Source organism: Berghia stephanieae, chromosome 11 (genome assembly GCF_034508935.2).
Source record: "Berghia stephanieae isolate SIO BIC M18660-M18661 chromosome 11, UCSD_Bste_1.3, whole genome shotgun sequence".
Taxonomy (NCBI): domain Eukaryota; kingdom Metazoa; phylum Mollusca; class Gastropoda; order Nudibranchia; family Aeolidiidae; genus Berghia; species Berghia stephanieae.
This window is the reverse complement of record NC_088370.1, coordinates 14,847,709-14,875,208: the sequence shown is the minus strand read 5'-3', so window position 1 is coordinate 14,875,208 and position 27,500 is coordinate 14,847,709. Positions and strand designations below refer to the sequence as shown.

Here is a 27,500-nt window from a genome sequence, read left to right as displayed (position 1 = left end):
TGGCCCCGAAGCTTTCAATTAAATTTTATAGATAGATAGTATGCGCTTGGTTAAGAAGCTCACAAAATTACCATCCCGAAGTATAAGGGACCAACACATAAAAATATGAGTAACCTTGGACGTTTATAGATAGTATGCGCTTGCCTAAGAAGCTCATAACATTACCATCCGGAGGTATAACGGACCAACACACAAAACTGTGTGTATCCATGAACGTTTATAGTCGGGTTAATACAGTTCAGTGAGCATTACTCATAAACGCGGATGACAAAAGACAATAACAAAGACCTGAGTCACGTTATCTTCGAACTATCGAGATAGCCTGGTGAATACAGTTTAGTGAGAATTACTCACAAACACGGATGGCAGAAATCAATAACAAAGACCTGAGTGACGTCATATTCGTTCTATCTATACTGAACTTAAAAGATTGAGGGTTGGCATGGCCGAATGGTTCAGTCAACACACTTGTCACCCTGAAGGTACCTGGATCGAACCCCGCTTCTGGCACTTTCGTTTTTTTTTTTCTCCTTGATTATCATCATCATTATCTAGTGCGACTATGTGTTCTTGTGGTTATGACACTCGCTTTCGGATCGGAAGGTCCTGGGTTCGAGCTTCGCTCGGTGCATAGTTGAGTCCTTGGAAAAGGCTCTTTACTCACATTTTCTTACCGTACTCAGGTGTAAAATGAGTACCGGCCGTTGACAGAGTTGTCTCTGTGAGAAAAAAAAATTGCTATACCACCTAACAGTCGCCATGTTTCGTTCTACATGTTAAGTGTTGCTGTTGGCTAAGGGCCCATTGTAAAGAGTTTTGAGCATATTTAGTGGATATTGCTCTATATTAAAACTCAAGTTTTGTTTTTATCACACTCCCAATTTGCTCAATTTAGACAAGATGGGTGATTTCAGTTATGACGAGACGTTTGTTCATTGGATTTTCTATATTTTGACGTGGAATGCATAAGCGACGGACTGCAGCAGGCATCTCACGATTTTTTAAAATGAAATTTAGTTAAGATGAGGGGGTCCCAATAGCTCAGTTGGTAAAGCACTCGCTTCACGCGCAAAGGGACCAAGATCATATTCTGAATGTAGCCAAGATTTTTTTTCTGACCCCCATATCCACCCAGCAGTGATTTGGGTCGCTGGGTCTGTTAGATCTGGTCAATGTGACGTAGGTGCTTTGCCTGACATCCGTGCTCAATGTACAGAATCGGTATCGAATAGTTATGATTTATTCATCTCACATTTTACATCGTCGCAACTTGAAATCAAGATTAATATTTTCCTAATCTCCGGTCATCCTATCTAAGGATCCTCATAATTAATATCGATTTTATCAAGAATTCATGTCAAGTCTACAACTATGATGGCAAACCGAATGCTGAAAAGTCTGACATGCGTCAGAAAATCATCGCAGAGGAAATTGGTTTATCAGCCAATTCAGTCTCGACGATTTACAAGAAGAGTGACCACTACAGGGATCTCTACTTCTCTGATCAATTCAATGGGACCAAGCAACGTTAGCGAAACGCGTGACATGAAGGGCCAAAATCGGTTTGAGCACATTTAGTGGATATTGCTCTATATAAAAGCTTAATTTTAAAATAAAATGGAGCTGACTCGGATGTCTTTCTACTAAATCCCTTCCTTACCAACTATAGAAAAATCGTCACATTCGTTACGATACAACCAACATTTTTGTTATTCAAATTTCTCTTGTACATCATAAAATAAAAAAAAAAATGAATCGTGTGTTGTAGAGCATGTTTTGCTAAGAAATTATGTAATGTAAAAATTTTACTGCTATTGTGTTTGAGTGAAAAAAAAAGAAGTAATTTTGTGTTAGTTGGGTGTGACGTTTTGGGGAAAATCTTGAAAATGGCTGGTAAGGAGAGTCAATTTTCGTGTTCATTGCGGAATTGCGTACCCTTGTGAAGAATGTCGGTTCGATTCCCATTCTTTATTCAAAAACATGGAAAAATAACACGTGCTCTTTTTAAAAACAACTTCAAACCTTCACAAATAGATGTCTTAGAAAAATACTCGGTAACAGATGGCCTGATAAAATCATTGATTAAGACTCGTGGTTAAAAGCTGGACAAGAAGAAACTCTTATCATTATCATTATTATTATTATTATTATTATTATTATTATTATTATTATTATTATTATTATTATTATTATTATTATTATTATTATTATTATTATTATTATTATTATTATTATTATTATATTGTTATTATTATTATTATTATTATTATTATTATTATTATTATTATTATCATTATTATTATTATTATTATTATTATCATTATTATTATTATTATTATTATTATTATTATTATTATTATTATTATTATTATTATTTTTATTTTCATTATTATTAATATTATTATTATTATCATCATCATCATCAACATCATCATCATTATCATCATCATCATCATCATCATCATCATCATCCTGATCATCACCTTTAGACAGGTTCCCCTCATCTTCTGCTTTGGCAAGGCAGGCAGCTCCCAGTCTCATGCTCGTCTGGCTCTTCAAACGGTCCCGCTCATCTAGGCTTGTAAGGCAGTGTAGATTCTTCTCGTCTGACAGGGCAGTCCAAGGCTCGCCATTCTTCGTCCCCAGGTATAGCCGACACTCCTACGTCGAGGACTGCCCCAGCAAAGATTGGAGTTTCTTGGTCACTCACTGTTCAGAGATGACGTTTTCAAGAGTCCAAAAGCCAGTGTCATTTAACACAGTATGCAAGTGTAGAGAAAATGGAGACCTGAAGAAAAGGCTGTAATTAATGCAGTTTTATACAAATTCACAGCCTCTTTGAGTTTGATTTTTAGAAAGTTTCTAATCTTTACATACTGACAAATATTATTTGATGTACGATGTCGTTTACATTCGTGCATTTTTATTGACTGAATTTCTATAATCGGACAACCAGGATGACGTCGCACACGAACCTCCTTCTCCTGTAGTATCACGTTAGGAAGATAGAAGGCAAAATCAAAGGTGAAGTAAAGTCAAAATCATTGGGTTTTATTACAGAAGGGCTTTAGTATTTTGGGGGGTATGAATGTGGTTTGAAAGTCCTGTTGTGGTGATAACATAACTGTATTTTAAACAATTTGTAATAAATATGTATGCCTTGTCTGTAACAGCGATTCTCTCCCAGATGATATTCATTTTGGTGCCTCTCCCTTCAAACAGGAATAACTTCGGCCCTAATTAAAATAATTACAAAATGCAATCTTTATTTTGTCCAGAAATTGCTGCATCTATTCGAATATGTAATAATACGTGATTCGAATTTTTCCGACAACCTGTGGGTTTTGCCAGAACACCACACACACAGTGGTGAATGCTTCGATTGTTATTTATTGATCTGTAATGTAGCAATTTAGTTTTGTATCTGCCTGTACAAAGTATCTTTAGTTCCTATACTTTGTTCAGGGTTATCCTGGTCTAGATCTTATAAATATATAAATAAATAAATACATAAATAAATAAAATTCCCTTTATTCATTCCCAAGAAGAAATTTGTCTTTAGGGTATATTCCAAGGGAAGACTGTAATAACCCTGGCGCCAGCCGCAGTGCAGCGCCGCAAGTGAGCCAGGGCGAGGTGACTTGCTCAAGGTCGCACAATGAGCCGGGTAGTCGAACTCGATACCTTTTGGCTACAAAATAAAACCGTACGGCTGAGTCACGCTTCCCCCCAAAAGTGCGAATGCAACGGTATCGTCCTCAATTTTTTTTGCAATAGCCAACATTACAAATAAGATAATAAGAACATTGTTAGATATTGAAATACGATATCGTTAAGTATAATATATAGGCTAATAATAGCCATCACATAGGTAATAATGGTTAAAATATTTGCTGGAGAATTAAGAACTCGAAAATTAAATGAACGGTAGAAAAAATAAAATTTTATTCTTGTCAATTTTTATTTGTCATACATTTAAAAATTTTAAAAATAAAAATATATATTTGTAATGTTTGGTCTATGTGCTCTTTACTTTAAAAGATTACATTGGACAAATAATCACAATGTTATTAGCATTCTCTCTAATATCGATGTCCCAAAATGCATCCAACAGAGAGATTGCACAAATTGTATCCCAAAACCGAAAAATAAATTCCAGTTCAGAACTTCAAAAAGAGTTAAATACTGAACGAATGAATGTTTTACTCCTAGACAAAAACAAAACAAAGAAAAACAAAGAAGCACATTAAGCAAGTTGCACGTAAATGTGATATCTCAGCTTTATTTGCTAATGTGTGACACACCGCCACTCACCGGTATTAAGAATGGGTGAATAAAATTATGGAAATTATCTTCATAGTTTAAAATATGAATCTTAGTTAAATTAATATATCTATGTGAGGATAATGATTATAATTATATTACGACAAAAGATAATTTTTCACATATCTGACCATAATTCGAACTTTGAACTGATATTTCTTTATTGGTTTTATCCCCCCCCCTCCCCACCCCCCAATAATAAAAAAATAACTGATTGAGGGGACGGGTCATATTTGTTTGATTTATTGGAACACGTAAAAGCAGTTGTTCACCGAGCGTTTATTCAAGAGGGAATTTGGATGAATCTATATAAATGGTACATCTATGTTAAGCCTACTTGTTTACAGGTTCAATGTCCTTATTGCTGACAAGTCTTTGACTTTGTTTTTGATTTCAAACGAATTGAAGCAGAATTAAAAATTTGTTGAAACATTGCCCTGTATTTTGTACTCATTTTATGATAGATGAAGATATTGACAAACGCATTGATAACACCTAAGAAGAAGGACACGAATACACAAAGTCGCAATATATTTTCTTGAGGATAGCCTATTCTTATTTCGGGAACGAACATTAGCAAGAACACTGTCACCGTGGAGGGAAAGTAGGTAATAAGATACAAAATGGCGATCATTACCACCATGTTGGATACTCGCGTATCACGTGATGATGTCTCATTCTGAGACGATTGTCCAGACGATGAGGTCTCCGATGTTGGCCGTGAGTTGATTGATTGTTGGGTTGATCGGCCCGTTGCTTTTTGCCTCCATTTAGCGTTCTTGTTTAAGCTGTATACTAGGACACAAGTAGAAATAATGGTTGCTGTGAACGCCAGTAGGGGTAAAGTAACTCCCCGTATAAAATAAACGGATCCTATGACCGTAGCACTAGATTTCGTGAACCTCAATGTATAAATAGTTCTGTTTTTCTTAGGAAAGAAGACCCAATCGGAGTAAGCAACGAAATATACAGGTGCTATAAGGGCAAAATGCAACACGTAGACGAACACTATAATGATAGCCACTCTTGTGGTTGTTACGAGTTCTTTTATCTTTAATGGATAAATGACACACAGGCAACGCTCTATTGTGATAAATGCAGTAATAGCTGGAGTTATTCTATTAAATGTTGAATGTGGCCAATCGAAAAAGAGATAGTTGATGTTAATTGCATCGAAAGGTAAGTCTAACTGGCGAAAAAGAGGGAAACTGCAAATATCGGGCCATATTCTGGTAAAGCAAGCAAAAGAGTCAGAAATAGACAGACCTAAAAGACTAACGTTTACTGGGTCTTTAAAGCCCAACTTGATGAAAACAATAATGTTTTTAATATTTGCGATGACTCCAGCTAAAGCAAATAAAAAACTAACAGTATGCATCATTCCAAGCCGCCAAAGAAGCATGTCAGAGATTAATGGCCAAAACACATCTTCATAGATGGTAATATCAGAACTATTCTGACCATAGCTGTCATTACAATTATTATTCCCACCGATCTGATCCAAACAAGTCATTTTATGCTTATTCATAAAATCAGTAATAGATTAATTGGACAGGTGGTTGCTAAGGTTATTATCTAGTGATAAAGTTTGGTTAATCTGATTATAAAAGTGTTATCTGTTTATAAAGGTTACAAAGTTTATGTCCTGTTGGTTGACTGTCAAGTCAATAATTGTTTATCACAGAGGTTTATAAAGGAATATTGACGTTGATTATCAAGTCGGCAAAAGTGTGTTAATCTGTTATAATGGTTGTGAAGGTTATTTTGGTTGGCTCTCTCGTCAATGCATGTTTGTCAACCTGGTTGTGAAGGTTACAAGAGAATCTGAGCTGACAATCAAGTCGATGAAGGTTTGGTAATCTGGTTATGCAGGTTGTAACAGTTACTTTGACGGACTGTAAGATTGATGAGAATTGGATAATCTGTTATGAAGGTTGTAAAGTTTATTTGAGTTGACCTGGAAACCGATGAATTCTTGCTAATCTAGTTATAGAGGTTGCAGCCGTCATTTGGGTTGACTATCAAATCGATGAGGGATTGCTTTATCTGAAATGAAGATTGCAGAAATTATTTGAGTTGACATTCAAGTCGACGACCTTGGACGGTATGAATTGGATATCCTGTTGGATAGAGATAGAATTCGAGAAGATATAAGAATCGAAAGAGGTAGCTTATGTTTATGGTATTCCTGTTGTTCCTGAAGTTAATTGATAAACATTTTCCAAAAAAACACAAGCTACATAAAATTATCAACAGGAATACCATAAAAATAAGCTACTCGTGTATGCGCAACATAGAACAAATAATTTCAAGACACAACAACAAAAATATTAATTAACCACCCACAGAAATTGCAACTGCAGAAATAAGGAACATTGTCCGCTAAATAAACAATGTTTAGAATCAAGTTTAATTTACCAAGCCACAGTCACCGAAACTAAAACAAACAAGCAAGAAGCATATTTAGGACTAACGGAAAATAATTTCAAAACAAGATACAACCTCCACACCGCAACATTTAGAAACACTAACAAAAATAACATCCACAAACTCAGCGAACATATTTTGAAATTAAAAGACAACAAACTAGACCACAAAATTTAATAGAAAATGTTATCTAAAGCAACAGGATACACACCAACATCAAAACAGTGTAGCTTATGCCTGGAAGAGAAATATACTATAATCAAACACCATCATGAAGCCACACACAACACGATAAATGAAATGTACAATACGTGTTCACATCGCCGGAAGTACTTATTAATCAACTAAAAACTGGAACCACTTCAACAAACAACAACAGACAATAAACCAAACTCATGCAACACACAGTCCTGACGATGGCTAAAAGGCCTGAAACATCGATGTAGACTGATTCCAACATTTTGGTAAATGTTAAAATAATAATTCGCTCCATTGCTACATGCCGAGCACTATCCGTACCATATTTGTATCAAACACGAATCAATATATATATATGAGTGTTGGTGTGTACTTGTAGGTACGAGATTGCTCGATAACGTTGGTTAGAGCTAATATAAAATATAAATGGATACACTCACTTATATGGCCGAAACACATGTTTCTGTGGCTTCTATCCACGTCTTCAGTCGGCATACTATGTCCGTAAAATGATTATTCAACCTTGGAGTAATTGTTGTTACTCTTCTATAGATTTGTGTACAGTTATGTGATATGTTGCTGTATTGATTAAAATATTTCTACGACATTTTGGACTTGATTTTGGAAGTTATAATAATTTAATTCTTTTTCATTGTGGATAACATCGTGTCAGCCATAGCCAGTTAAACGTATCCAGGTTTGTTGTGATAACCAAACTTGCACCCCCCCCCCCCATCATATGAGTATCCAGTATCGATAACAATGACCCTGCGTGATATCATTCAAACTGACATTGACTCTCCAACCCTCGCCTAGCAAAATCACATCCGCTACACGCCCCCCCCCCCCTCGTGGATATTTACCTTGCAGCTGGTGAGGGGGCTTGAGCTACACGGGAGGACAAAGGTGTAAATCCCGGTTGATCGTCACGAGACCATCCCGTGTATCGAGCCAACATGAGCTGCTCGCCCCGATGTGTGACTAAATTGATCCAACCCGGTGCCCCAATAGCAGCCGCTATCCCGGGCGCCACACTATTTTGATATGATGGTTCTAATACAGTTCAGTCAATGGCGAAGCGGTCTGCCGCCTAGCCAAATAATACCACGTTCGTGTCGCCAGGGTCATCGGCACGTTTGAGACATAAGCAAGCGTCCCTCTACACCTTCCATTCGCGGCCTGCCGATCAGAAAATGCGATGCCGAGGATAGCGACCTGACGCACATATTGTCCTTGAACACCGAGAGCCAGAGTATGGCAAAAAATGAGCTTTTGTCAAAGCTACTGGCCGACCATAGCGGAGACCTCCTCCTGTTACAAGAGACCCACCTTTATTCAGGCGCGCAATCTTCCCGATTCCAGATCCCAGGCTATACGGTGGTCCAACGTGAGGACACCTCGAGGCTCAAAGGAGGGGTTAGCGTTTACGCTAAAGAGCCATCGAAGGTAAGGGTCATTGAGAGCGTAACGGACAGCAATGGGGTGAACCGAATTTCCGTGGAAGTAAGTGGACTGTGTTTGCATAATATCTACAAACCACCTAGAGCGACTTGGACTACACCATCACGAATGGGGCTACCGAGACTGCAAGGAGGCAGGAAGACAACTCCGCTCATGGATGGACTGTAATGATCTACACCTAGTGTACGATCCTACAACCAAGTGTACCTTCAGGGGTACCCGCCATAAGAAGGAGTATACTCCAGACCTCACCCTCGTTACGAAAGGCGCGAACGGTGAACCGCTGCAGGTGAAGCGAACAGTCCTCGAGGACTTTCCGCATAGCCAGCACAGGCCGGTTCTTGTCACAGCTGGGGTGGCAATACCGACTTTACACAATCCAGCCGCCACGCTTGGCGTCTGATAAAGATATTGGACCCGGACCGGAATTACGCGAAGGCTGCATCAGAGTGTGAGGCCCTAATCAGGCTTTTGAGCGCGGTGTCCGAAAGGCGTACCGTACGATTTTGGACTCGCTACCTGCGGAGGAGTCGGACTGGACGGCCCCGTTCAGTCCCCGAGAAGTGGGTGCAGCTATTGGCGATTGAAGAACGGTAAAGCTGCAGGGATAGATGGCGTATATCCCGATATGGTGACGCACGGGCCTGGCTGGCAGAGGCAATGTCCGAAGATAGTTGCCACCCTGAAGCCCGGGAGAGCGTACTCAGCGAGGACGTCACCAGACTCAAATCCTACTTCGACAAGTGGTACCTGAAGATGAAAACTTCAAAAAGCGTGGCCACTGCATTTCACCTATGCAGTGCTTGGCACACCCGCAAATTTAATGTCCTAGTCGGGGACCAGCCACTCCCATATGAGCCGCATCCAAAATATTTAAGGATGACGTTTGATCGCAGCCTTACCTATCGGGTGCATCTCGAAGGGGTTTCCCGGAAGATAGAGAATCGGTGCAGTCTTCTGAGGAAGCTGGCGGGATCGACTTGGGTCGCTAGCCAAACGCTCCTGAGAACGTCCGCCTTGGAACTATGCTATTCCACCGCGGAGTCTTGCGCTCCAGTGTGGGGTAGAAGCAGAAACGTTGAGAAGTTGAGTGTAAAGCTTCGCAAGTCGATGCACATAGTGTCAGGAACGCTAGAAACAACTCCTATAAAATGGGGCCCGATAATAGCAGTGATCCAGCCCCCCGATGTCCGATGGGAGACGATTACGGGAAACTGGCTGAGTAAGATCAAAGAGAGAGGGAATGGGGATACCCCTCTGATGCGCATACTGGACGGCGCCCCCGTTTCGAGCCGAAATAAGTCCCGGCAAGCCTTGTACACAGAATCCTTGACTACGTCTAGAGCTGCACATACGAGATGGAAGTCGGTTTGGACGAATTCAATCCCTCGTGGGGGCGGGGACGTAACCTCCTCTAAGCTTGGTGAGAAGTTTCCAGGCTTTGATACCAGTAAGAGGAGACACTTGGTGACTGCGAATCGGCTTCGGTAAAGGAGCTGCCTCACGGCCAGTGCGCTTCATCGGTGGGGTCTTTCTGACTGTCCAACATGTACCCGCTGTGGGCAAGAACCTGAGACGGCAGAGCATCTAGTCGAACGGTGTGTTGTGACGATGCTACCCGGCGGGTTTGCGACGGTGCACGACCGGACCGGACTTTGCTGATTGGGTCGATCGTCATACCATAGTAGTGTGAGAACCATAAGAGGCTGCTGCTACACGGCTCGCTATTTCTCTAACACCCTATGAATACAAACTGTTTTATAAATTACACCAAAGCTCGTTTATTGTGCATTGATACACTATTGCACCAAAAGACCATTATTTCTAATGCACTAATCACACACATTTCAAAGCTAGGTATCAGAAACCCAAAATGTGCTTGTGATAATTTTGTGAAGAAATACAAGAGGGGAACCAGGGGAGGTAAAAAGAAGAAATCCCATTCACCAAGTCAACCAATCCCGTCGTCACTACCATCCCCACCCCATCCAACGCTATCTACACCATGTATCGACACACACACCACCACCACCACCACTAAAACCACCACTTACACCATAACTGCCAACAGTACCAACAGTACTAGCTCAACAACAAACCGCCCTCTTACCACTACTCCCTCACCTATGTCGCCACCGTTATCATCATCATCATCATCATCATCATCAGCAGCATCATCATCATCATCATCATCATCATCATCATCATCATCACAAAAATGTAGAGGTGGAAGACATAAACAGCGGTCAATAAAAACCATTATCGGTCATCGACCATCACGACGCCCTACCTTTCGCCGCCCACAAACACTTACAATGCTCTGACTTGATTTGTGGTGAACGATTTTCAAAATATAATGGTGCAAGCATTATGTATTTTAATGCACGATCAGTGAAAAACAAAGCGGCAATCATTAATGATATGATTACCGACGCCAATAGTGACATTGTTTTTATAACGGAAACATGGCTTGCCAAAAACGGAGACGAGGTCATTTTGAATTAACTAAAACTTGCCAATTACAACATGATTTCACATCCACGTTCCACTGGTCCAGGAGGCGGTATTTGTATTATTTATAAAGAACATTTGAAACTGAAATCTGAAAAAGTTGCAACGTGCCCATCATTCGAGTGTCTCAAATTAATAACTCTTAACACTGTATTCTTTTGTCTATACCATCCACCACCATTGGCGCAGAATTTCTAGACTCATTGAGATTTTGTTCAGAGCTTTGAAAGTTTGTTGAGACAACGACTGAGTACTCCAAACGTTTTGTGATCATTGGTGATTTTAACATCGACTACGACCCTACAAGCGATCACCACTCTGCTGCAACAAGGGCTATTCTAGATCACCACAACCTTACCCAACAGACCCAAACACTGACGCACGAAAAATGCCATATTATCGACTGGCTCGTAACATCAGGAGTCGAAGTCATCAATCTGAAAGTTACAGACCAGTCCGTTTCGGACCATTTCACCATCACATACAACATCGATGTACCTTCGCCAAAGAGAGACAAAATCGAAGTCACATCCCGCAATCTCCGCGGCATCAATATCGAAACATTTCAACGATGATATCAGAGACATGTTGACTTCAATAGATAACGATGCGAATTTTTCGACCGCCCTCAACAACACCCTGTCGACGGTTTTGGACAAACACTCACCCTTGCGTATAAGAACGGTCACAGATCGTTCTCCTGCGCCATGGGTTTCCGACGTCGTCAATAAAGCCAAACGACAACGTCGTGCGGCTGAACGCAGATGGCTCCGCACAAAACATCCAGAGGTTCGAGCGGCACTGAAGCGGTGTACAGAGGATGTTAAATATGAAATATATCATCATAAACTAGAAAAGCACCTACTATAAGAACAACATTGAAGAGTGCCCAAATTCAAGGATTCTTTTTAACTTTATTTCTGAAATAAGTGGAAAATTAAAATCAAATTTATTACCATCAAATATTCCATTATGTGACTTACCAAATCTTTTGCACAGTAATTTGATTGCGCCAAATCATGCACCATCGATCATATAAACACACGACTTTCCATGAAATGTTTAGATTCAACCATTGATTATGTAACTTTAATTATTACTGAATCGTTATCTTCCGGATCTGTGCGTGATTGTTATAAATCAGCAATTGTAACCCTTTTAATTAAGAAACCAAATTTAGACCCTGACAATTTTTAAAATTACCGCCCTGTATCCAATCTTTCCTTCATCTCTAAGATTCTCAAAAAAATTGTCTTGAAACAACTGAAAGACCACCTTTTGGCAAATAAACTGATCAAAAAATACAAATCTGCATACAGGGACAGTCACTTACAGAGACGGCGCTTTTGAAAATTGTCAACGACGTGTTGCTATCCTGTCACAATGGCGAAGTGTCAATTCTTGCACTGCTCGACTTGTCAGCTGCGTTTGACACTATCGACCACTCAATTTTAATCCAGAGCCTTTCTAATATGTTTGGTATTGACGATATTGTACTGCAATGGTTAGCATCGTATCTTACTGGTAGAACCCAGTCTGTTTTGGTTAATGGCAAACAGTCAGACCCCTTACCACTAAAGTTTGGAGTTCCTCAGGGCTCGGTACTAGGTCAGGTACTTTACGTACTGTATACAATACCACTAGGACGAGTCATTTCTGCACATGCTGTGAATTACCATATGTATGCCGACGATACGCAATTGTATAAATCCGCTGTGCCATCGGGTATAAATAAAGCTTCATCTGATATTGAGCAATGCTGCTCGTCTATTTGGCATTGAATGCAGGACCATAAATTAAAACTTAATCATGACAAAACGGAGATCATGCTTTGCGGCACTCCGTCAAATATTAAAAAGACAATATTGCCATCAGTACTTGTTGTTGATTGTCAAATCAATATATCATCCAAAGCGAATAACCATGGCGTTGTGCTCGACGACTGTTTCAGCTTGTTTCAAATAAACCAGATGATCAAAACCATGAATTTTGAATTAAAGAGAATCCATCGAATAAAACAATACATTCCTCTCCATTTGCCGAAGACGGTCGTTTGTGCACTGATACTGTCACGCCTTGATTACTGTAACTCGCTACTTGTTGGTCTGCCTGACATAAAACTCGAAAAACTACAAAAAGTTCAGAATAGAGCAGCAAGGCTTGTCCTAGGTATTGGTCGCAGTGACTCGATGGGTGTCAAGGCGATGTTGAAGGAATTGCATTGGCTACCAATTAAATCTCGTATTGAATACAAAATTGCTTTACTTTGTTTTGATGCCATCAATTCACGAAGCCCTGTCTATATTCTAGACTTGATTGTCCCCTACAACCCCACTCGAAATCTCAAGTCCTCAAAATTGTATCACCTTCAAATTCCACAAAATAATATTAAAAGTTTTGGCGATAGATCATTCAGTAAAGTAGGCCCTATCACTTGGAATTTACTCCCACTGTCGGTCAGACTTCAAAGCAGCGTTGATATATTCAAAAATAAACTAAAAACCTATCTCTTTGGGAAGTATTTAAATTCGATTATGCCAAGAATTAGTGTAAAGCGCACACGTACGTGCATTTGTGTGCGTATATGTGTATGTGTGTGTGTGTGTGTGTATTTGATATGTGTGTGCACGCGTGTATGCATTCAGTTAAGTGTTTGTATATATGTGTATGTATGTGTATATATGTTATGTGAAGGGTTTTGAGCTTGAATTTAATGGATTCTCTGCCTATTGTCCTTAGTTCTGATCTTTTGATTAAGGTGTTATTGTTTCTGTGGTTGTGTAATAGTATTTCCAGTTTCTCTGTCAGGCACAGGTTGCATTTTCTGGCACCGCATATGGTGCTTTTTGCATTGCTTTCGTGTGTTATGGAGGTCTTGTGATTGTTGTATCTTGTTTATATTTATATAAATACTGAATAGAACTATCGCGTATTAGTGATATCACATTTGTTAATATATAATTTGTGTAATGAAATTCAAAAATGGGACTTGTGTATGCTTAATGAAGTCTATTCCAGTCAGAGAGTGATTTTTGTGTAATGACACAGTCCGAAGTAGTAATTGTAGTAATTTCAAATCTTTCCTAGCATTCCTAGGACTTTAAATATCGTCCGCAAAAAGTCTATTTTTAAAATCCTTTTGACACTTTACTCTTCATATCATTGATGTAGAAAAAAAGAAGAGAGCCTAAAACTGTTCCTTGACATACACCTGGCATGATCTGTCTTCGTAATTATATTGGAGCCTCCATTAAATTTTACCACTGTTATTTCTATCTATTTTTATAATTCTACAAGAAATAGTTGCCAAAAGTATAAATTTTGAATTTAATCAATGAAGAATATACTAACCGGAGAGTCTCGTTTATGTGTCCTTCTGATACAAAGGGTTACTTCCGTTGGAAAACTTCAATCTTGTGTTCCAACAACGATCAACTGGGCGCTGTTAAAAGTTTATTCAGTTCAATTGTGTATCTTTCTTTTCTTGGTGTTTCTTTTAATACACATGTAATGAAATGACGTCATCAAATAGTTAAATTATAGTTATCATTTTACTGATATTTAAATAAGATCATATCGGCGTGTACATACATGCAGGTCTGACATTCGAACTCAATTATGGGCCTAGTTTAACATTGTTGCAATGGGTAATATTGTTGTATATTTCCATGACAACACTGAGACAATGATAATTGGGTTATCAATGAAAACGTACACGTATTAAAACATTCAAAATCAGTTTAAAATCCTTTTATAAATATGTATTTTATATACACTTCTTAAGTTCAGTAACAAGTAATAATACGACCTTGCAAAAGTTTAAAATATACGTGTGCTTTGCAGTAATGTCCTGTCGTTTTTGATTCGTTTAATAATGTGACTTGATCGGAAACGTTTCGTATATTTTACAAAATCTACCTTTAAACAAAAAAACACAGTATATGCAATGTTAACCAAATAGAACATACTGTGTTCTTCAATAAAAAGGCAGAGCTAATGTCACAGTGTTTGAGGCATAAGTCTGCAGATTTATGAATGAATCGTATTCTTTATCGATCTATACAGGAAAAGGTAACCTACAATGGGGGCGGGGGGGGGGGGGGGGGGGGGTGTAGCCACGTAGTTAGTTGCAAGAAACAATTTTTTTTCCATAGCCTACTGCAAATTTAGTGACATATCTATGAGAAATATTTTTTCACACACAACAAAGTTATACTCAGCACTATTTCAAGTCACTTCACGTACCTTGATATCTTGATCAAACTGAAAAGAATACTTAATGCTAAAGAATAAAAGAACTATCAGGGAAAAGGAAAAGCAAAGCAGCAGGAAGTTGTATCGAGAACAAACAAGGGGAACTATTTGAAGAACAACATATAGAAAGCCGATGGGTAGAATACATAGGCGAACTGTACAATGATCCAAATAGAAATGAACCACCACTGAAATTCAAAGAACGATTCACGGCGAGCAAATTACCAATGTAGAAAGTTCTAAATACCTGGGTTCAATAGTGACAATAGATGGAAGATGTAACCGAGACATACGAGCAAGAATAACTCAAGCCAAACAGGCCTTTATGGACCTCGGAAACATTTTGAAAAACAAACAGATGTCGTTCGGGATTAGATTCCGAGTCTTGAAGTGCTACGTGTGGCCAATCTTGTTATACTGATGCGAAAGATGGACTACAAATTCAGAAACACGAAAGAACATGGAAGCTTTTGAAATGTGGTGTTTGAGAAGGATGCAGAGAATATCGTATACTGCACACAAAACGAACGAAGAAGTGATAAAACAAACATACCAACAAAGGAAACTAATGCCCTTAATAGCGGCTCGACAACTATCCTTTTTTGGACACATAGTAAGGAAAGATAAGAATGAATACCTGGCAAGTTGTGGAAAAATACCTGGTAAACGCGCCGGGGAGACAAAGAAAAACACTCATAGACCAACTGAAGGGCTTCACCAACCTAACAATCCAAGAGCTGTTTGAAAAAGCAAGAGACAGGGAGGAATGGAGAGAGATAATTCATGAAGTATCCGAAGCCTGGACCAGGCATGGAACCTAGAAGAAGAAGAATGCTAAACGTCAACCCTCTGCTTCAACCAAAACATCAGATGATAAAAAGACTACCAAAACCAGTTAATCTGTTTTCATAGGGATGTAATTATTGGCGTGGTATTTAAAAAATATTCTATAACTCTTGCGTTCGAAATGTCAATCTTGTCCAAAACGTGTCGCTCCCAGGGTGTCACAGTTATTGAGAACTCCTTCAAAGATCCCAACGCAAAAATTCAAGATTCCTTTATTGTAAAGCCATCGGTGATTATTTTCGATATATAATTCAGAACTAATTGAGACAAAAATTGAGTGGTTGTCAGTTTCATAACAGTCTGCTCTTTACATATGTCGTCAAAAAGAAAGGGCCGACTACTCCTTCCCTGGTTAATGCACACAAGACATCAACTTTTGTGAGGTTGCGACGACCCTCGATAACTTCATCCGGTTTTGTTTCCTGAAATATCGAACATTGTGTTTGTGTACAATTAAGCAGATCAAAGACAGAGTATCTTTGCTTCGGACAACAGAGAGCATAATAACCAGATGTGCCAGAGACAAACCAATTCAAATACTTAGGAGCAACTGTTCAAGGAGATGGGGGCAATGAGATGGAAGTTAAGAAGAGGATACAGGCAGGCTGGAATATTTGGAGAAAGGTAACTGAAGTTATGTGTGACAAAAGAATATCCGTAAAGCTGTAGGGGAATATATATACAGCAATGTTATATGGACTAGAGACAGCATCTACAACAAAGAAATAAGATAAAAAATTTGAGGTGGCAGAAATGAGGATGTTGAGATGGTCACTTGGCTGGACAAGAAAAGATAAAGTGAGAAATGAACGAATTCGAAGGTTTCCTGAAGTGAAGAATGTATCGATAAAGATGAGAGAGGGAATAAGTGGGAAGGAATATTAAACATACATATAGCGGGAAAGAGGAAAAAGGGACGCACAAAGACTAGATGGGGGGATAAGGTAAAGGACAATATGAAAAAAAAACTCAGCCTGGAGGAAAATGATGCGCCTTCTGAGAGCGGTTTATTGGTACTGCTCCGGTGTAAGAACCGTTTGTTTGAAAGTTGTTATTATTTACGTATACGCTTTGGTCTTTGGAAAAATCATAGGTCATCAATGACTCCTCTCCAGCGTACTCTGGATCAGGCTGCATTTGTTATACTTTTGTATAAAGTTGTTATACCGGATGAAATTGTATTCCTAGTTGGGGATTTTTTCTTAAATGTTCCGTAAATTTTCTCCTCACACGAGTTAATGATCCATTTTCGTTAAACCATAGATATACGATATCGTTCTCATTGTTTTCAGCCATTTTGACATCTCATTGTTTTGTTTTCATAAAAAATTGCTGTTACCAAGGGTTGGCATCTTTGCTTCAAATCTCAAAATGCGATCGTAATCAACAACACAATCAATGATGACGTCATACACAAAATGATTTTGCTGTGTCAAAGTATTGTTTCAAGTTTATATCCTTAGAATGGCATGTTAAATGAAATTAACGTTCGGAAATTATGTGGGACAAAACATGAATATATTACTATTGTGTCAAAATTACTCTATTCCACTGATGACGTCATATCTGAGCCACCAAAGGGCGCACAGTGTTAAAACTTGTGTCGATCAAAACTTGAATAAATTTTGCACACGGCAAAAAAAAAAAAAAAAAAAAAAAAAAAAAAAAAACATCTTACACAGCTCTCGAGTGATTCAAACCTAAAATCTGCCAATAATAAAACTAAAACACTGTGTGTTACAACTTTGACCTTTGACAGATTATCAAGATTGGGTTGCCGGGCTTGTTAGTACTTTACAATAGAATATCGTCCTGCTCAAAGACCAGCATAGCAAGCTATTGCTATGTCCGTTTCACGCTATAGAAACAGGAATAAACCGACTCCACGGGCCTAATGGCTCTGAAGGACTGCTGAATTTTGTTGTAGGGATTTGTTGTCTTTTTTTCTTGTTATTGTTTTGTTGTTTTTTTGTTTTCTTTTTAGTTTTTTTCTTTTATTTTGGTAACACATTTAGTCAGCCAATAGCTATTAAAGTTTGCAATGACTACACCTCAAGTTTCATATCATGTGACATTCATGTTTTGATTTGAACAACTTTAATCATTTAAGTATCTATAAAATATATCCAGGTGTCTTAAGATGTAATATAAAATACGTTTCTTTATGAATTTGTAAACATAGAGAGATTGCGGTAAATTATTTGTTAAGAATTAAGAGAAATATGTTAAATTTTGTATGTTATAAAATCACATGTTTTTCCTTTCTTCAATTTTATTCTTATTTGTCTATCAGTTGTTGTTTTTTTAGATCAATCATTATTTAAGTTTTATCTTTTCGGGGGCGATAACTCAAAATGCTAAAAATTTTAATTTTCATATGAGCATCTAGCAGTTTTGATATTCCCAGAGAAACAAAATTCCAAAATACTAAAACAAAAGCTGACAGGAATCATACCAACTGTGTTCTGATTGGCGACACAAATAGAAAGGGATACATAGACTTTTAGCCAGGGCTAAAATGATAATATGGAGACATGACACTAAGGGGATCCTTCCGTGTGTGGCTATCCAATGTCAAGTCGGATAACATAGTATTTGAGTATTGATGCTGTTAAGAAAAAAATAATCACAACATGCGCCAGCACACAAATCTATGTGTATCCTTGAACGTTTATAGATGCCGTGCCCTTGGCTAAGACACTCACAACATTGCCATATAACGGATCGACACACAAAACTATGTGTAACCTTGAACGTTTATAGATAGTATGCGCTTGGCTTAGATGCTCACAATATTGCCATCCGGAAGTATAACGGATCAAATATAGTCTGGGTAATACAGTTCACTGATAATTACTCATAAACGCGGATGGCAAAAAACAATAACAAAGACCTGAGTGACGTCAACTTCATTCTAATATATACTCCTGAACGTTTATAGTCTGGGTAATACAGTTTAGCAAGAATTACTCATAAAGACGGTTGGCAAAACAACAATAACAAAGACATGAATGTCACATTAACGATGATTCACATCTATTTTATTAACGTTTCATTTTTAGTAAGAACTGAATTCATATCACTCCAGTTATATTTCAGTAGGTTTAGAAAAACGTTATCTTCTAATGTTAGATCATCTTTCCTTTAATAGCCTTCACTTTGAATTCATTTCAAATTATTGATACGTTTCGCTCTACATTCTGTCACATAGCCACTTATTATAGATAGAATGCGCTTGGCCAAGGAGTTCACAACATTGCCATCCGGAAGTATAACGGACCAACACACAAACTCTGTGTAACCATGAACTTTTATAGTCTGGTTAATACAGTTTAGTGAGAACAACTCCCAAACGCGGATGGCAAAAACAATAACAAAGGCCTGAGTGACGTCATCTGCATACTATCTATAAAAGCTGATCGATTTAATCTTCCTCACTCACTTCTCTCAATAAGCTATGCACTGACGGCCAGACCACTCCATTCCTCAAATATATATATATATATATATATATATATATATATATATATATATATATATACATCTATATATATATATATATATATATATATATATATATATATATATATATATAAATATTGTATTCTTGCTATCGAGACTTGGTCAGATCTCCACTATTTGATTCTAATATCAAGACGCTGGAACTTCACAGTTATATTTACCAGCCACTGCCAGGAGTTTCATTACCGGACGTCGATATACATATTCTCGGCCTGGGAGGAGGGCCTAACAAGTCTACACTACGTTATCCTCAATATCCAGAAGTTATGTAATATTTTCATCTGATCATTTTATAACTTTGAGCTACATAAAACCTGCGGGATCATTACTGGTAACTTGAAACCGACTGCAGTTATAGTCCTCCATCGTCTGGCTGGCATTGCACCTCCCTACTTTCGAAGAGTCACTGCTTTCAAAGCCCAGAAATATAAATAGGAAATGGACCCAAGACACCCCCTCCATGACCACAACCCAACGGCAAGTAGAATGAAGTCGAGAAAGATCTCATAATGGAAGAAAGCATCAACCCTGACCATGCAACTGTATAGATACTACGCGCTTGGCTAAGAAGCTCATAACATTGCCATCCGGAAGTATAACGGACCAACACACAAAACTGTGTGTATCCATGAACGTTTATAGTCAGGTTAATACAGTTCAGTGAGAATTACTCATAAACGCGGATGGCAAAAAAACAATAACAAACACCTGAGTGACGTCATCTTCGAACTATCTATACCGGCTTTTAACATGGAGGGAGTGGGGCATTCATGCAAATGAAGCTGTTGAAGATCCAAGAGAAGAACTGCCCTGTGGAACTGAGCTCCCCAGGAATGAATGGGTAACACTAAACAGAGCACGGACAAAAATTGGGAGAACAGCTGGAAGCATGAAAAAGTGGGGGTTGCCTGAGACTAGCTTGTGTACATGTGGATGCCCAGAGCAGACAATGGAACACATCCTTAGAGAATGCCAAGATTGGCCCAGCTGCACTGACCATGACCTAAGAATCTGCTCCATAGATGCTGTGGAGTGGGTTCCGTGTTGGAGCGACAAGCCTTGATGAACTCTGTGATCACTATCTATTTGTAAGAACATTCATCTCATTAAATTTCAGATTTCTATATTATCATAGTCTTAAATCAATTCGTCAACTGTTCTTTTTTTTATAACTAATAAATTCTGGGGGTCTTATTTTTCACATCTTTCTTATATGAATGAAGTCGAGTTAGCCATGACACTGAGTGATGTCAACTTCGTTCTATCTATAGTCAGATTGATATAATTTAGCGACAAATTATCAGTAAAATGACTGGCTGGAAACAATTTTTAAAAGAGCCGAGTGACGTCAACATCGTTCCATCTTACTGATAGCATGTGTTTAAGTAAATACACATCATTTCTACCTGGCGTGTAAATCGTACAAATACACAAAACAAAGTGTAAACTTAAAAGTCTGTTGTAGATAATTAAGTGAGAAGTAATCGCCCAGTTGAAGAGAGAAAGCTACAAAAACCTGAACCAAATAGAGTCTATGTTACATTACAAATAACCATTATGAGCGTGGTGATATTTACTGTTTACGAACTTGACACAACTGACAGAGATACGCATCGTCTGTCCTTAAAACTCAATTACCACTCCAGAAATTTCTACCTCTCTCTCTCTCTCTCTCTCTCTCTCTCTCTCTCTCTCTCTCTCTCTCTCTCTCTCTCTCTCTCTCTCTACGTATTTCATACTCGACTATTAGTCTATTCAAAATTGTTTTGTGTTCTGGGTTTTTATGAAAATGATTTGATTTGAAATAGTTTACGGTATATAAAGTCCACGTGCAATGTGACCTACTTCTCAAATCTAAATCCATATTATTCAATTTAAGCTTGCATAGATAGCTAGATCAATATCTCAATGACATAATTTCACATCAATTCATCATTGCTTCATCCAGAAGAAGAAACCCAGCATTGCTTTATTTATAGGATGTCAAAGATATAGCAGTACTGCAATTATAATGAGGTGTTCACTATAATTTTCTTTCATTATATCTCCATTACCTTCCCGCCCATTCTATTTCTTTCCTCAATTTGACTCATTGTGGCTATGTCTTTTTTATTTACGCGCAAATCAGTACACGCCGCTATTTTGTCAAGTTTAAAAATTGGCTTCAATTGCCTAAAATAGTCTCTTTGGGAACAAATTCACCAGAAATCTTTACTCCTATCCATCGGTATGAAATTACAATAAACACACCGATCGATAATCCCGTAATCATATATAATTTGGTTAAGAAAGAATCTTTCAAATTATCTTCCATAAATTTCCTTGCAAAATACGTAATAGAGATTCACTGCAATATGAATTGAAGAACTCGTTATTCAAATTACGTTAAGATATTCTGAATTTGAATTTTCATTGATACGTGTTTACAGTTGATCTCCATAAAATTGTGTAAACTATATTTATTTTTTATCTAAAAAATCGATTGATGTATGTATTGTGTTTTGAAGTAATCCATACACATTTTGTTATGGTGTGAGGGCAAATCACGGTAGGGGCGTTCCATAGTATTTGTGCTATTATGCTATCATCGGATAAAATCGGGTTTTCTTTAACTCACTCAACCCTAACACCGACTTTATCCGTCGTATACCCCGGGGTTACTTTTTCCCCATGCCTATTTATTACATTTTTCTGAGACAAATTATAGGCGTATCTAGTATCAACGCAAATGTTCTTAATTTTTACATGTTAATGATAGTTGAATAAAACTATCTATGGACGTGCTCATTTTTAAAAGTACATTTTTTTTTCCAATTTTGAAAAGTGGCAAACGATCTCTAGGATTGAGTGAGTTAAAGCGAAAGGAGATACATAGTACAAGTTATGCATGAAACGTTATTAGTATTGAATGGGGGGTTTCATTTTGTGCCGGCAAACGCGGTAAATTTGATGAAAAATAATATATTGTAATGTCACAACTTTCTCATCCCAAACTTCAGACCTAAAGTCGTTTGAACCTTCCCTAATATTGTAAAACTTTTTTAATTGTTCGAGATAAACTCGAAGAAAAGATATTCATTCAAAAAAAAAGAGGGGTACAATAAAGGCTAACACTAACGCCAATCGATATTTCATGATATGTGACAAGCATACTAAATAATATGTTACCCGCCGCTTCAAGGCGTTATTATATCGGACGGTTTATATAATGAAAATTGAATCTATACTCAGAGAGACAAGATTTCTGCCAACATTTGTTTGTGTCATTTAGAAGTTAGAATATATTGAGTGCAAAAAAAAAAAAAAAAAAAAAAAAAAACAACAACAAACAAACAGAAAAAAAACTTACAGAAAATTAGAAGCATGCAACATCCACACGATAAATGGTATAAAAGATACACGTCTGAAATTTAGAACAGTCGAACCTACTTATTGAATTTTATATATAGTGTCGTTACATTAAAGAACACAGTATAATATTCTGTTTGATTAACATTGCATATACTGTGTTTTTTTAAACAACGGCAGTATAGAACACACATTTTCAAGAGAATATGGTGGGGAACTTTTAATTCGATGATTGTTTTAATAAACGCATCGCATGTTGGAAAAATCGAAGATTTCAGTAGACGCAGCTCTCAAATTTTGAAGTAATCTGTCAATCCCCCCCCCCCCTCCAATAGTTAGTTTTGTGTAATGACTGTGCGATGCCTTTTTCCACTGTAGGGGGAATTAGGCTAAAACCGTGCAAATTCGGGTTGAATGGCATGGAAATTTGCATACAGGTTACCATCTCATCATCATCTAGTCAGCTGATCCTGCGTAGAACGTTGCTTCCCGAACTTTCTTGCGAGACAGATTACGGGTTTCCGCCAGTCTACTTGCTTGAGTTGTTGTCATTCCCAGCCATTCACATATATCTTGTTCCCAACTTCTTGTTGGTCTACCTCTTCCTCTCTTGCCGTCTCCCCTTGTCTGCAGAATGTGCTTTTCTAATGATTCGTGGCGAATCGTGTGGCCAAAATAGTTCAGTTTCAATTTCTTTACAGTTTGAAGAAGATTTGGTGATTTTATTCCGATCCTTCTCAGGACTTATTTCTTTGTTTGTTTTTCAGTCCATGATATTCTGAGTATTTTTCGGTAGCATGCCACGTCAAAAGCTGTGATCTGTGTGCTCTCTGCTTTGCTGAGAGTCCACGCTTCGCATCCATATGTAGCAGTTGTGAAAACAACACTTTTGAGGATTTTGATTTTTGTTTGAATGCACTGTCCTTTCCAGATGTTATTCATCTTTTCTAGATTTGATCTTGCCATTGCTAGTCTCCTCCTGATCTCAAAATATTCAAAATTCTTTACTCTTTCTATTTCTTCTCCATTGATTTTTATGATGGCATCTGTTTTGCACCTGTCAGTATTCATGATTTTGGTCTTCTTTATATTCAGCTTAAGGCCTTTGGTCTCGCTGTGTTCCTTTACATCATCATATCTTGTCGCGCCAGTGAGTCAGCCAGTTCCGGCAGTCTGGTTGCATTCCCTCAGGTCAGCATTGGTGCAGTGAGGTCCCAGCGAGCATTCGGACAGGATGTGGTCCATGGTCTGTCTGGGGTGACCGCATGGGCATTCAGTGCCCGGTGAGATTTTCCATTTAAAGAGGTTGGTGGCGGTGTTTCCCACCTTTGCTCTTGCTCTGTTCAACGCCACCCAGTCTTTTCTCTTGAGGTCTGTGCCTGCTAGGAGCTTTTCTGTTGGGGCTGGAGAGCATCGTTTGCTGTCTTGTCCCATTCTACCCATTTGTCCAGGCGGAAGAATGCTGAGTGGTCTGGGTGAAGGCTCTCTACTGTGAGGAAGCTTTTCCTTGATTTGAGCCTGCTTTTGGGGCAATTGTGGTCATGAAGGGGGTGTCTCTGGTCCAAATCCTGTTTTTGTATTTGGGCATGAGTTTCCCTCCAGATGTGTGGTGGGGCTATTCCTGCTGCACGGTAGACCAGTGGTAATGGTGTTGCTCTCAGCTGGCCCGTTACGATCAGGCAGGCGTTGTTGAGCTCTGGTCTAGCTTGGAGGCATGGCATGATCGGGCCCATACAGCTGAGCAGTACTAGAGCTCTAGTCCTCCCGGTGTTGTGGACAATAGTGCAGTGTCGTCTGCGTACCTCAGATATTTTATGGGTAGACCTTGCATTTTAGGTTCGTTGTGATTACTTCTCCTGACATCGTTTTCCATATCTCGCATTATACCTTCAGTGTAAATGCTGAACAAATGGGGTGATAGAATACATCCCTGTCTTACTCCTTTTGTAACATTGAAACATTCTGTCTGTTGTTCCGCTTTCTAGTTGTACCGCTGATTGTTGGTTCACATAGAGGATCTTATCAGGTTTCTAATTCTAGGGTCAAAGTTCATCTCCAGGAGAGTTTCCCATAGTTTCTCATGATTAACACAATCAAAAGCTTTCGAATAGTCTATAAAACAATTGTGGAGCCAGAATTTACTTCTCGATGCTTCTGAATAATTTGACGCAAATTGAATATGTGGTCTCTTGTCCCTCTGTTTTTTCTAAAACCTGCCTGGGTGTTACTGACTTCTTCTTCCAGTTTACGTTCAATCTTTTTCATGATAATTTTTAGAATGATTATGCTTGCATGACTGATGAGTGATATTGTTCGGTAGTTGGAGCATAGTTGTAAGTCTCCTTTCTTAGGCAATGGTATAAAAATTGCTCTCCTCCAATCTGAGGGCAAACTTTCTTTCTCCCAAATATTCGTACAAAGTACGGGTTACCAGGATCATAAAAAAACCATCTGCTCTAGAACCACTCTGGCAATCAATCATAACGTTTCGGTTTAAGGCCTTAATTCTTCCTATTACAGCTATATTAAACAAGGGAAATAACTGAGTAAATACATATAATAAATTGTCTTCATATTCATTGAAGTAGGGGGAATTAGGCTAAAACCCATCACATTCGGATTGAAAGCATGACAATTGGCATAAAGTAGCTAAGACCGATATCAAGGACACCTGCTGTATAACCACTCACTTTTTATCATTTATTTATCATAACAGTGCGTTTTAGCACTTATATTTTTCCCATTACTTAATCATGGAAAATAACCACGAGAATACAATGTGCGTTCAATAGATTTAATACGTCGTTGACCATTTACAGTAAGCTAACAAATGACTTCCGGTGGGAACAGTACATACGCAATGGACGTTTCATGTATAAACCCTTCGTCAGCAAAAGGGACGTTGAAAACATAAAACGAAATGTTGTGTGTATATATATTACTGGGTGGTTGATGCATCGTGATTGAAGCACGAATGAGACGTTAGCGTGGAGTTATCTAGTTGAGATGCTAAAACTTGTCCTATCAGTCTATCTCCTCTCTCCTCTCTCTCTCTCTCTCTCTCTCTCTCCTCTCTCTCTCTCTCTCTCTCTCTCTCTCTCTCTCTCTCTCTCTCTCTCTCTCTCTCTCTCTCTCTAGATCTATTTTCTTACGGAAATGCGATAAGTAAATAAATCCAAATCCAAAATTGTAAACTTCCGACAGATTATCAGCAAAAGGAACGTTGAAAACATAAAACAAAATGTTGTGTGTATATATATTCCTGGGTGGTTGATGCATCGTGATTGAAGCACGAATGAGACGTTAGCGTGGAGTTATCTAGTTGAGATGCTAAAACTTGTCCTATCAGTTCTCTCTCTCTCTCTCTCTCTCTCCCTCTCTCTCTCTCTCTCTCCTCTCTCTCTCTCTCTCTCTCTCTCTCTCTCTCTCTCTCTCTCTCTCTCTAGATCTATTTTCTTACGGAAATGCGATAAGTAAATAAATCCAAATCCAAAATTGTAAACTTCCGACAGATTATTTCAAGCACTGACACATATTTGAAGGCAGGTGCATCTGTCCAGTCAACAATATATATTTTTCTCTTCTGCTCTTCAAAAATTGGCAACATGTTGTCCATGAAAAAAAAAACCCAAATGGAATATCTTTGAAACTGGTTCTTTCAACTTGGTTCAAAACGTTATGTGGGCTCAAAAGACTCGGCTTGTCTCTCACATACAACGATCGAAGGCTGAGGTGTCCTCTCTACTTGCAAAAATGCCTCACCGAGCATACTGAGGCATCCGAAAGTCGTTTAGAATCACTTGAGTTCACCCTCATTGAAAATCGAACAAATTTCTTCGCTTTTCCATGCACTTGAACTCGAGAGATAAACCCTCTCCTTACCATCTGAAGGAAAATCGTCACATTTGTTACGATAGAAAGAAAAGTTTTCTTATTCAGATTTGTTTTATAAATCACAAAAAATCCTTCCTTAAAAATATAGCCTTGTGGAGAACATTGTGCTTATTTGAATCAATAAAAAATTTATGTACCAAGTTACACAGACAAAGTTGTTTATCATGCAATCTGCCCTCATTAAATGATGGTGGGTACAATATCGAATGAAAATAGTTCTTTCCCCACGAAATTACGGGCTTTCTACTAGTTAAAAAAATATTTGTAAGTAAATATATACATAAAGTTCCCTTCATTCATCCCATAGGGGAAATTTGTATCTCGGGTCTATTCCAAGGGAAGACTGGAATAACCCAGGCGTCAACCACAGGGCAGCGCCGCAAATTGAGCTCGGGCGAGGTGACTTGCTCAAGGCCACACAACGCAGCGGGTAATCGAACTCGGTACCTATAGCCAAGCGCATACTATCTATAACTTCCTGGAGCTGAAATGACTGTAAAACCCTTTAAAAAAAACATAAAACAATCTTCCTCCTGCAGGTCGTTGTTGCCGATCTGACGGATTACACCCAACTGCTGGAACCGTTCAGTGTTTGTGATGCTGTACTGTCGGCCATCGGAACCAAGGGTGGCATGTTCAACCCCGTTGATATTTTACACCGTTGTAGGGAAGGCGGCAGTGGCCGCCATGAGAAAAGTGGAGTAAAGAGGTTGATT

General features: G+C 38.4%; 1 protein-coding gene across 1 annotated transcript in view; it reads left to right on the top strand.

Annotated features, from left to right (window-relative positions):
• Positions 1–12,902: 12,902 nt before the first annotated feature.
• The window catches only part of LOC144956341 (uncharacterized), a 16,612-nt gene continuing 2,014 nt past the window's right edge, over positions 12,903–27,500 (top strand). Inside the window, exons 1-2 of the mRNA XM_078886838.1 lie at positions 12,903–13,376; positions 27,324–27,493. Coding sequence (XP_078742964.1) covers positions 12,903–13,376; positions 27,324–27,493 — 644 coding nt within the window. The remainder of the gene's footprint in view (positions 13,377–27,323; positions 27,494–27,500) is intronic.